The following is an 11269-nucleotide window of genomic DNA, read 5'->3' on the forward strand; positions in this document are numbered from 1 at the left end:
ATTCCCCACCCCATACATCAGAGACCCCCTCTTCCCCATCACGTACATCAGAGACCTGCCACTCCCCACCCCATACATCACAGACCCCCCATTCCCCATCCCATACATGAGACCCCCAATTCCCCACCCCATACATCAGAGACCCCCTCTTCCCCATCACGTACATCAGAGACCTGCCACTCCCCACCCCATACATCACAGACCCCCCATTCCCCATCCCATACATGAGACCCCCAATTCCCCACCCCATACATCAGAGACCCCCATTCCCCATCCCATACACCACAGACCCCCCACTTCCCACCCCATACATCACAGACCCCCCATTCCCCATCCCATACATCAGAGACCCCCCACTCCCCACCCCGTATATCAGAGACCCCCATTCCCAATCCCATACATCACAGGCCCCCCATTCCCCACTGCATACATCAGAGACCCCCCCATTCCCAGTCCCATACATCACAGACCCCCTATTCCCCACTGCACACATCAGAGACCCCCATTCCCCACCCTGTGCACCAGAGGCCCCCACAGCTCAGCACACCCCACAGACCCCACTTCACACCGTGGGGGGGTCGCAGCCTTTATTGCCTTGGGGGGACCCTCAGTCAGCGTACCCCACATCCTCGTCCTCGTCGCTGCTCCCCGCGGCCGGGCCGGGCTCCCTGGGGGAGCAGAGCAGGCAGGTCCTGCCCACCTGCCTCCAGCAGAGCCGGCAGTACCGGGCACCGCAGGCCGGCGCTGGGCACAGCCGGTCCCGGTGCGTCTCGGGCGCCTCGCACACCGTGCACCTCCCGCGCACCCAGCGCCGCAGGAACGGCCAGCGCTGGCTGCACCACAGCAGCAGCGACATCCCCTGCAGTGGTGACTGGGGCTGAGCGGCTGAACAGATGGGGGGCACAGCAAACCCCCCCCTTGTCCCTGCACCCCATGTCCCCGCTCACCAGCCCCGGGTGCTTCCGTGCCCGCCGGGCGACGCGTTTCTGCTGCCGGTGGACAAAACCCTCCTGTTGGTGCAGCATCTTGTTGTAGAGGAAAAGCACGCGGCTCTTCTCCCGCTGCGGTGACAAAGAGGGTGAGGGGTGACAAGGAGGGGCAGCACCCTAAAAACCATCCCGTCCCCCCCCAAGCGCTCACCTTGGGGAAGAAGAAGGCGGCGATGACCCGGCGCAGGCGGTACATGTAGACCTGCGCCAGGCACAGCAGCGCCAGTGCGGCCAGGGGCACGCAGGTCCTCACGTAATCCTCCCTCTCCATGCCCCGCGGCTGCGGCAGGCAGCCTGGGGACATGCGATGGTGTTGAGTGGCCGAGCCGCGGAGCCATGGGGGGGTCCCGTCCCCTGGGGGGGCTCACCGAGGTTGGACGTCTCCAGGTGGGTGTCGGAGGAGGTGTTGAGGGCGCCGATGGTGTTGCGCAGGAGCTGGGCCATCAGGGACGTGCCCGTGACATGCACGGCTAAGTGGTGGCTGCCTGTGGGATGGGAGGAGGTCACAGGGGGGGCTGTGGGGATGGGGAGGGGGTTGGGGGGCCACCTCGAGGGGTGGGGGCTCACTGTGGAAGGAGTACTGCACGTAGGAGTGCTGCTGGATGATGCTGAGCATGGTGAAGAGCGTGTGGTCCAGCCCGCAGGCGAGGATGAGGAGGAGCAGCGGCGGGATGCACTCCAGCAGCTCCACCACCTGCGGGGAGCGGGGTCTGCCACAGCCTGCGCCCCCCCCCAAACCACAGCCACCTCCTGGGTCCCCCGCCAGCCCCTCACCATGTTCTGCAGCTCCAGCGGCTGTATGGCCAAGTGACACGGGAAGATGACGGTCGGGAGCTCCGCCTGGCGCAGGGGCAGCAGCGTCCGCTTGTGCTGGGCATTGGGGGAGCAGAGCGGCTCAGCGCAGCCCCCAGGACACCCCCAAAATGGGGGGATGACCACACTTCACCCCTTCTCCCCCCACCTCACCTGCTTCTTGCGGCGGGCGTCGATTTGGCGGAAGTAGGTGGTGATGTACATGTTGTCGTAGCAGATGTCCTGGCAGTACTTTTTGGTGTAGTTAAAAGCCCTGGCAAGCAATGGAGACCCAAGACCCCCCTCTTTGTCTTTGTGCTGCCCACCCCTGGGTGCTCTGCAAACCGACACCCCCACCCGCACCCCCAGGGGGCTCACGAGATGAAGACGAGGAGGAAGGTGAAGGAGAGGAGGAAGCGGAACAAGGAGACGGCCTGGACGAAGTGGGAGCCGTGCTGCCGCAGCTGCGCGTTCACCTCCTCCACCAGCTCCTGCGCCGACACGTTGACTCCATGCAGCATCTCGCGCTGCTCCTCCTGCGGTGGGGGGGGACACGTGGCACCGGGCAGGATGCGGCCCCCACCTGGGCGGAGGGGACGGGCACCCACCTGTATGACCACGCTGGCGCTGAACTCCTGGCTGATGTTGCCGACGGTGTCGTTCACCATGTCGTACATCTGCCCGAAGTTGCCCTCCACGGGGATCTTGTTCTGGCACCACAGGTCAGCGACTGCGGGGACAGAGCCGGGACGGTGCCACCAGAGCCAGGACGGTGCCACCAGAGCCACCCGGGCATCGCCCTGGCACAGGCTGCGGTTGCCATCGCAGGGGCTGGAAGGGACAGACAGAGCCACCCCACCAAAGGGGAATTGGGGGGTACATCCCACCCTTTTGCCGATCACCCACTTTTGACAATGACACAGAGGAACTTGAACGTCATGGGCACGCAGAGGATGTGGTTGACGATGGGCACGTACACCGCCGCCATGCACTCCTCGTGCTTCTCGTCAAACCAATCTCGACACCGCTGCACCCCCAGATTGAGCACGTCTGCGGGGAGCACAGGAGCTCTCAGCACCCCCTTTTGTGCACCCCAAACTTGCACTCCGTGCTCCCGTCCCCACTCACAGGTACAGCGCAGCCTGGTTTTCTTCTCAAACACTTGCTGGGTGCTGAGGTTCGCCGGGGGGGGCGGCTCCCGGCGCTCCCGCAGGTCGAACCCGGCGTTGCTGGCCACCTCGGCGTTCAGCCCCACGAAGGCACGCGAGATGTTCTGCGTCTCGGCGTTCAGCGTCGTCCCGCTCCGCTGTGGGGGGACATGCACTGTTCAACCCCCCTAGGGATGGTGACTCCAGCACTGCCCTGGGCAGCCTGTTCCAACACCCACAGCCCTTTGGGGAGAAATCACCCCCAAGATCCCATCTCCAAACTCCATTTGTGATGCTGAGGGTGGGGAGACCCTGGCCCAGGTTGGCCAGAGAGGTGGTGGATGAACCACCCCTGAGAACGTCCAGAGTCAGGTTGGATGTGGCTCTGAGCAACCTGGTCTGGTTGGAGATGTCCCTGGTCTGTTGGAGATGTCCCTGGTCTGTTGGAGATGTCCCTGCCCATGACGAGATGCTCTTTGAAGGTCCCTCCCAACCCAAACCCTTCCATGATCACAGAATCACAGTTTTGGTGGGACAAGACCCTCACGATCATGGAGTCCAACCATAACCCACCGCTGGCGCTGAACATGTCCTGAGAACCTCATCTGTGTGTGTTCAACCCCTCCAGGATGGTGACTCCAGCACTGCCCTGGGCAGCCTGTTCAACACCCACAGCCCTCTGGGGAGAAATCACCCCAAATTTCCACCCTCAGCCTCCCCTGGCACAACTTGCAGCCATTTCCCCCGGTCCCTCAGTCTCCATCACACTTGTGCTCCAGCCCCTTCCCCAGCTCCCTTCCCTTCTCTCAACTCCAGCTCCTCAAGCTCTTTCTTGCCATGAGTTGATCCCACCACCCCTGGGGCCGCTGTTTGAGCCCTGACTTGCATGGCCAAAAACCGACTCCAGGATATGAGGTTTGGCCTCACCGCAGCCCAGGGGTCACTTTGCGCCCCCCCCAGCTCACCGCAGCCCCCCAGCTCACCGCCATGCTCTCCAGCACCCGGTGCATGGGCGCCGTCGACATCTCCCAGAGCTGGCGGCTGTGGTTGACCTGCAGCTCGGCCACACAGCTCAGCGAACGCGTCACCTCCTCCAGGTTGTGCCAGGTGTTGGCCACGGGCCCTGCGACCGGCACGGCTGGCTCAGACCCCCCTTCCCGAAGCCCTCGGGACCCCCTGATGGGGACGACGGGGACACGGGGGGATCCCACCTTTGTAGATGGCGGCAAGGACGAGGGAGAGGACGTAGACCCGACCCTCCTTGCCCAGGAATTTGGGGGCCATGAGCAGGTTGGCACAGCGGAAGTGGGGGGACGTGGCCCAGCCCAAGGTGGTTATCCCTGTAGGTACCGAGAGCTGTCCCCACGGTCCCACAGAGACCCCCGTGGGGTCCCCAATGGCGTCTGTCACCCTGGTGCCCCCGCAGCGCCATCCTCACCCATCAGCCCGAAGCAGAGCTGCATTTTCAAACTGTCCGTGAAGTCCAGGGGGACGATGAGGAGCTGGCAGAGCCCTGAAACACCCGCAAACGTGCCCTGAGCCCCCGGTGCCACCATCCCCCGCATTGCGCCCGGCACCGGGACACACTTACCCACGCCAAAGAAGATACCGACACCGGTGCCCAGGAGGAGCTTTGTGCCGCGGTGCTGGTGCGGCTGGCTCCAGACGAACCGGTTGCACCGGGCGGGCAGCAACCAGAGCAGCACTCGCTTCAGGGCTGAGTTTTGGGGGGGAACCATCATCCCTGCCCTCTCCCCCGCAGCCCCGGCTGGGAGCGGACTGGGGAGGGGTGGATCTTACTGGTGTTGGGTGGTTTCTGCCCCTTGTGTGCCTCGGTGGCAGCTGAGGGCGTTTGCCTGGGGGCCGACGACGGCTTCGTGGCTCCGCGCTTCATCCCAGCCATGGTGGGAAGCTCCATGGAACCTGCAACGGTGGGATGCTCCGTGGAACCGGCGCATTGTGAGCCACCCATTCCACACACCGTATCCGTGTACCTGGAGCTGGGGAGAGCACTGGGAGAGCACTGGGAGAGCACTGGGAGAGCCCATCCCAGTATGGGGCTGGGCAAAGCCCTGCAAAGACTGAGGTGCCGGGGGAAAAGCCCGGCGCCGCCGCTGTCCGGTGGCAAAAAGCCCCGTCAACCCGGGGAAGAGAGCAAAGTGCGGCAATTAACCCGCAGCCTCATGGGGCTGGTGCTGGGGCTGGTGCTGGCAACTCTGTATGGGGCTCTGGTGCTGCTGGCCCAGGGCCACAACATCTGGTACTGCCTGGTGACCACCATCACGCTGGGCGCGGGGCTGGGGCTGGGCATGGCGTTCTCCGTCAAGATGCGCGTCACCGTGCTGCTGTCCCTGCCCTATGTCTTCACCAGTGAGTGGCCGTCGCTATGGGGTGCCATGGGGTCCCCACCTTGAGCGCCAGGACAGAATCGCACAGAACCCCAGCCTGGTTGGGGAGGGAGCTCTGGAGATCCCCCAGCCCGGGGTCACCAGAGCGGGTGGCACAGGGTCACATCCATGGGGTTTGAATGTCCCTGGGGAAGGAGACTCCAAACAGCTCTGGGCAGCTGCTCCAGGCTCCGGCACCTCAAAGCACTCAAGTTCCTCCTCGTGTTCGGGTGGAAATCCCCGTGTTCCAGTCCGTGCCCGTTGCCCCTCGTCCTGTCGCTGGGCAGCACCGAACAATCTGGTGCATCCTCTGCCGCCCACCCTGGGGTATCGATCACATCATCGGGTCCCTCTCAGCTCCTCTGCTCCAGCTGAACAGCCCCAGCTCTGCCGGCCTTTCCAGCCCCCTCACGCTCTGTGTCCCCGCGCTGGGCTCCCTCCTTGTCCTTCTTAAACTGGGGAGCCCAGAACTGCTCCCAGTAACTCCAGATGGGGCCTCAGCAGCGGGAGGACAACCACGCTCTTCCTCACGCACCCAGTCATAGAATCATTTAGGTTGGAAAAGGTCTTTAAGATATCGAGTCCAACTGTTGTACATGAGCAGGGAGGTGTTTTCCAGGTGTTTTTTGAAGGGTTTTGGGGTTCCCGTGAGCTCAGACAGAATACGGAGGATGCTCCTTGCTCTGCGCTGCAATCCCGAAGGATTTCCCACCCGCTGCTCCCTCCAGCTCCACTTTCAGCTCCGTTCATCCCTCATCTAATAAGAATAATCACCCCCATCGCTTTTGCCCCGCAGAGGAGGGGAAGACGCTGCTGCTGCTGCTGGCGCTGGGGCTGGCCATGCAGGGGCCCTGCTCCAACATCCTGCACAACTTCTCCCGGGCGGCCGAGTCGCTGTCGTGCGGGGCCGAACTCGCCCTCAACCAGACGGCCGAGCGGGTGGAACGCGCCCAGAACCCGCTGATCAGTGAGAACGGGGGGGGTCGGCGGCATTTGGGGGGGTCCTGGGCTGCCCTCACCCCTCAGCGTTCCCCTCGTGTTTAAATATTTGCTCCAGAGTTAACAAAATGAGAGAAATGTATATAGCGCGGATGCTCGGGGTGATTTCTTTATCGCCGCTTGCTTAGGAAATCCCACCCGAAGCGTTAACACAATCATTACAGAATTCTTCATTCTTCATGTGGCACGGGTTCTTTTCTAGGGAAAGACGTGATTTTTTGGGCCAATCTGCTCAGTTTGTAGAGCGATTATTTGCTTATGGCCAACCCCAATAAAGGGCTCGTTGTAGGTTTGGTTGTCACGTTGTCACGAGTGTCCTACAACCGCTCAGCTTCTGACTGTCACTTGGTATTTAGAGCTGTACTGAAGTCTGGCTCATTTTCAAATGCAAATATTCCCCTAAAGACACTTGAATATTAAAATAAACCCACCCGTGACTATAATAAAAATAAAGGGGTTTTACTCAATCTTAATAGGAAAAGCCAAGAGGAAATGGCCTCATTGCGCCAGGGGAGGTTGAGGGTGGAAATTTGGGGTGTTTTCTCCCCAAAGGGCTGTGGGGCATTGGAACAGGCTGCCCAGGTGGAGTCACCACCCCTGGAGGGGTTAAAACACACAGAGATGTGGTTCTTGGGGACATGGGCGGCTTAATGGTTGGACTCCATGACCTTGAGGTGCTTGTCCAACCCAAATGATTCCATGACCCTCTGATTCTGTGATTGAACAAGGTGCATTTTTAGCACGCAAGCGATAACCAAAGCCAACCTTCTCCACAGAGGTGCTGGCCAAAATCAAGGAGATCGCCCAGGAAGCCAAGGTGGTGGGCGACCACGTCCGCAAGTTCTTCCGCTCCATCATGGACTCCATCAGCCACGTCGGTGAGCCGAGGGGGTCCCCCACGTTCTCTCCTGTTTTCACCCCATCCCTGTCCCCGTCACTCCCACCCTGTCCCCCCAACACAGGCCGAGTCCTGTACAACGTCTGGCACTGGTTGGCCAACATGGGCAAGGTGTGCAACGAGGAGCTGGGCTCGCCGTACCACCGCTGCATGCAGCTCTTCGACAAGGCCAGGGACGACTGCTTCCGCGCCATCCCCTTCCTCTTCTTCCTCTGCTACATCGTCTCCGCCTTCAAGCCCCTCTGCGGGCTGGCCAACAGTGCGTGGGCCCCCGTCCCTCTGCGTGGAGTGGGGGCGATGGGGTAGACCCCTGCCCACCCCGTTCTCTCCGCAGTCGGCCTCCTCTTCTGCATCATCCCCCAGTACATCGCGTCCTTCCTCAAAGAGAACATCGCGGAACGTGAGTGTCCCAGCGCCGCGGGGATGGGGTTGGGGATGGTCCCTCTTTGCCCGTTGTCACCGCAACCCCTCGCCGCCCCCATAGCCGTGGCGGATTCTCTGGACCGCGTCCGGCGGGAGTTTGAGTTCAACATCTCGGCCTCGCATCGCTTCGACGTCAACCTCAACGCCAGCAAGACGCTGAACGAGGTGGCCCTGGACATCATGGAGGAGGTGCACATGCGCATGCAGCCCACCTCCGAGCTCCTGGGCATCTTCACGCACGTCTCCTTCATCGCCATCCTCTACGTGTACCTCCAGTGAGTGGGATGGGGGTCCCGCCACAGCCCCGGTAGCAATGGGGACGCGGCGTGTGAATGGCACCAGGGGTGGGTTAGAAGGGGGTGGTCAGTAGGTCAGAGAGGTTCTCCTGCCCCTCTGCTCTGCCCTGGGGAGACCACACCTGGAATATTGTGTCCAGTTGTGGCCCCTCAGTTCCAGCAGGACAGGGAACTACTGGAGAGAGTCCAGCGCAGCCACCAAGATGCTGGAGGGAGTGGAGCATCTCCCGTGTGAGGAAAGGCTGAGGGAGCTGGGGCTCTGGAGCTGGACAAGAGGAGCCTGAGGGGGACTCATTGCTGGGGATCAAGATGGAAAGGGGCAGTGTCAGGAGGATGGAGCCAGGCTCTTCTGGTGACAACCAGGGACAGGACAAGGGGCAATGGGTGCAAACTGCAACACAGGAGGTTCCGCTGGAAGATGAGAAGCAACTTGTTGGGGTGAGGGTGGCAGAGCCTGGCCCAGGCTGCCCAGGGGGGTTGTGGAGTCTCCTTCTCTGCAGACATTCCAACCCGCCTGGACACCTTCCTGTGTAACCTCATCTGGGTGTTCCTGCTCCATGGGGGATTGCACTGGATGGGCTTTCCAGGGCCCTTCCACCCCTCACATTCTGTCACTCTGTGTCCCCAGGGCGCTGCGGTACCACCACCAGTACCTGCACGACGAGTCCTTCGACAACATCTACATCACGCGGCGGTTCGTGCGGCTGGACCTGCGGCAGGCGGAGCAGGGCAAACCCACCGTGCTGCCCCTCTCGGCCTGGGAGAGGAGCCGCTACATCCCTCCAAGTCCGTCCCGCGCCCGGGGGTGCCCCCAGTGCCATCCACATGGGGGGGTCCCGGTGCGGCACGGCCTCACGGCGCTCCCGCTCCCCCCCAGCCGCGCTGTGGCTGTGCCAGCAGGAGCAGCGGCGCTACGGGCTGCAGCTGGTGGGGGTCCTGCGCCACGTGCTGTTGGGGTTCAGCATCGTCCTGGCCGATTATGGCCTTTTCTGGCTGCTCGACCTCATCCGGCATCAGCTGCGCGGGGAGATCGTCGCCAGGGGTGAGCGGTACCCGCCGCGCCACAGCGGTGCCCTTGGGTGCTTTGCTGGCGGCAGAACGGGATTTTGCGGTGGTGGGTGCCCAGGTTGAGCCACTCGCCCCCGCAGCGCCGGTGGTGATGGGCGTCACCATCAACGGGACCGGCTACACCAGCGATATCTTCCGGGATTTGGTGTCCGCCTTCGACGTGCTGCAGCAGGGCAACGTCTCGGTGGTTTCCCAGCGCTGCCTCCTCTACCCCGTGGAGCCCGACTACACCACCTACCTCAGCATGGGTGAGCGGGGCGTGCAAAGACGGGGGGTGCACGGGGTTGGGGTGTCACCCCCGTGTGACATGTCCCCATCCCACCAGGACTCCTCTATGGCATCTGCCTCTTCATCGCCGTCTTTGGCGGCTACATTGCGCGGCTGCGCCGGGTGGTGTGCGCCGCCTACTATCCTCGCCGCGAGCAGGTAGGACCCCAACCACCAACAACTTTCCTATGGCCCCCCCGGCCATCCCAATCCCCTCATCCCATCCCTGCCGCGCCAGGAACGCATCGTCTTCCTCCACACCACCATCCTGGCGCGGCGAGTGGGGCTGGCCCGCGTCCTGCGCCAAGCGGCCACGCAGCACGTGGCCGATGCCAAGCAGGGCGGCGGGCTCCTCCGCTTCCTCACCACCAGGTCAGCTCCCATCCCCACCCCACAAACACCTTGCAAAAGGGCAACGCCACCCCCAGGGGGATCGGCGACAAGGGTGGCGCTGCCCCATGGACACCGATGGTGTCCTTACCCGCAGGCTGCCGGTACTTGCCCCCCTGGCTCAACTCTTGGGCTTCCAGAAGAAACACTGCCTGGCTTGCAGGACAGCGCAGCGCGCGGACTTCGTCACCTGCATCACCTCCGGATGCAAAGGCAGGAGCCGACCCCCCCTCCACTGCAAATTTAGGGCCATCCCCTCCCCAAGAAAATCTTCCATGGCTCCGTTTTCCCCAAGGGCTCTATTGCCGCGAGTGTTTCCAAACGCTGCGCAACATCTGTACCGTCTGCATGGGCCCCCTGACCTTCCAGGACACCGGGGACGAGGAGATGTGAGCAGGGAGCCCGGGGGGAGGTTTGGGGGGTTCGGGGGGGGGGGGGTGTAACCCCCCGCCCTGCTCCATGCAGGGATTCCAGCGACGAGGAGACGGTGGAGCTGTGGCTGTCGGCGGTGCGCGCGTGGCGCGGCGAGGAGCGCGGGCACCAGCTGCGCCGGGGCATCCGGGAGATTTTGGAAGGCCGGGGGGGCGCCCGGCGCTTGCCCCCCAGGATGGAAGCCCGGCTACGAGCCCGGCTGAGAGAAGAAGCCAGCGGGGAGAGCGATGGAGGGGACAGTGAGGTGGACGACAGGTCGCTCTCCAGGTGAGGGCTGGCAATGGCGGTGGCGATGTCCCCCGCCGGCGCTGGTCCCCAACAACGCCCTGTCCCCCCATAGCCTGGATTTTGGCTACCAGGAGAGGATGGAGAGCAGCGGCAGCGAGCTGGAGGAGGTGGTGACCATGCGGCCGCCCAGCAGGCAGCGCAGGGCCTGGTGACGGTGCCACGCGGTGGTGAGGCCGCGGGGACGTGGCCGGAGCCCGAGCGGCGCGGTGGACGCCGGGAGCTGCTGGGGCGGGTGGGGGGGGTTGGTCAATAAAGCGCCTGGTCCCGGTGCCCCGAGCCGGCGTGTGGTACCTCGGGGGGATCCCAACCTCGCGGTGTCCCCAGCGTCCTTGGTGGCTTGTCCCTGCCGTGCCCTCAGCCCCACGCTGGCCCCAGCCCTGTTGTCATGGGGCTCAAGTGCTGCTGTGCCCCCGGACCCTCAGTGTCCCCATCCCCTTGGTCCTGTCCCTGCAGTGTCCCCAGCCCCACGGTGTCCCCATCTCCATCCCCTCAATGCCCACAGACCCTCAATGTCCCCAGCATCGTGATGCTCCCGTCTCCATCCACACAGTGTCACCAGCTCTGTCCCTGTCCCCACAGTGCTCCCCACCTCCATCCCCACAGTGTCCCCATCCCCACAGTGTCCCCATCCCTATGTGTTCCCATCCCCACGGTGTCCCCATCCCCACAGTGTGCCTATCCCTGTGGTGTCCCCATCCCCGCGGTGTCCCCATCCCCGTGGTGTCCCCATTCTCGTGGTGTCCCCATCCCCACAGTGTCCCCATCCCCGCGGTGTCCCCATCCCCACATTGTCCCCATCCCTATGTGTCCCCATCCCCACGTTGTCCCCATCCCTATGTGTCCCCATCCCTATGTGTTCCCATACCCACAGTGCCCCCATCCCCACGGTGTC

General features: G+C 63.2%; 2 protein-coding genes across 3 annotated transcripts; one reads left to right on the forward strand and one right to left on the reverse strand.

Annotated features, from left to right (window-relative positions):
• Positions 1 to 570: 570 nt before the first annotated feature.
• Positions 571 to 4878, reverse strand: DCST1 (DC-STAMP domain containing 1). Of its 2 annotated transcripts, none has more exons than XM_065043001.1 (16): positions 4730 to 4878; positions 4521 to 4646; positions 4368 to 4442; positions 4141 to 4269; positions 3913 to 4052; positions 2910 to 3087; positions 2688 to 2831; positions 2390 to 2511; positions 2160 to 2317; positions 1956 to 2055; positions 1764 to 1859; positions 1557 to 1683; positions 1358 to 1474; positions 1141 to 1283; positions 948 to 1061; positions 571 to 668 (listed from the first exon to the last, which is right to left on the reverse strand). In XM_065043001.1, exons 1-16 carry the CDS (start codon positions 4845 to 4847, stop codon positions 612 to 614), a joined length of 1944 nt encoding a protein of 647 aa, XP_064899073.1. In that variant the 5' UTR covers positions 4848 to 4878; the 3' UTR covers positions 571 to 611. The 2 variants fall into 2 exon arrangements, with proteins under 2 accessions (XP_064899073.1, XP_064899072.1); XM_065043000.1 differs by having other exon boundaries at positions 571 to 859.
• Positions 4831 to 11023, forward strand: DCST2 (DC-STAMP domain containing 2). The gene is made up of 15 exons (XM_065042998.1): positions 4831 to 5299; positions 6113 to 6283; positions 7092 to 7193; positions 7278 to 7472; positions 7548 to 7613; positions 7698 to 7911; positions 8561 to 8718; positions 8810 to 8974; positions 9081 to 9248; positions 9326 to 9426; positions 9506 to 9639; positions 9755 to 9870; positions 9953 to 10046; positions 10123 to 10356; positions 10430 to 11023. The coding sequence occupies exons 1-15, from the start codon at positions 4831 to 4833 to the stop codon at positions 10527 to 10529; spliced, it is 2487 nt and encodes an 828-aa protein (XP_064899070.1). The 3' UTR covers positions 10530 to 11023.
• The last annotated feature ends 246 nt before the right edge of the window (positions 11024 to 11269 follow it).

Source organism: Columba livia, chromosome 28 (assembly GCF_036013475.1).
Source record: "Columba livia isolate bColLiv1 breed racing homer chromosome 28, bColLiv1.pat.W.v2, whole genome shotgun sequence".
Classification (NCBI taxonomy): domain Eukaryota; kingdom Metazoa; phylum Chordata; class Aves; order Columbiformes; family Columbidae; genus Columba; species Columba livia.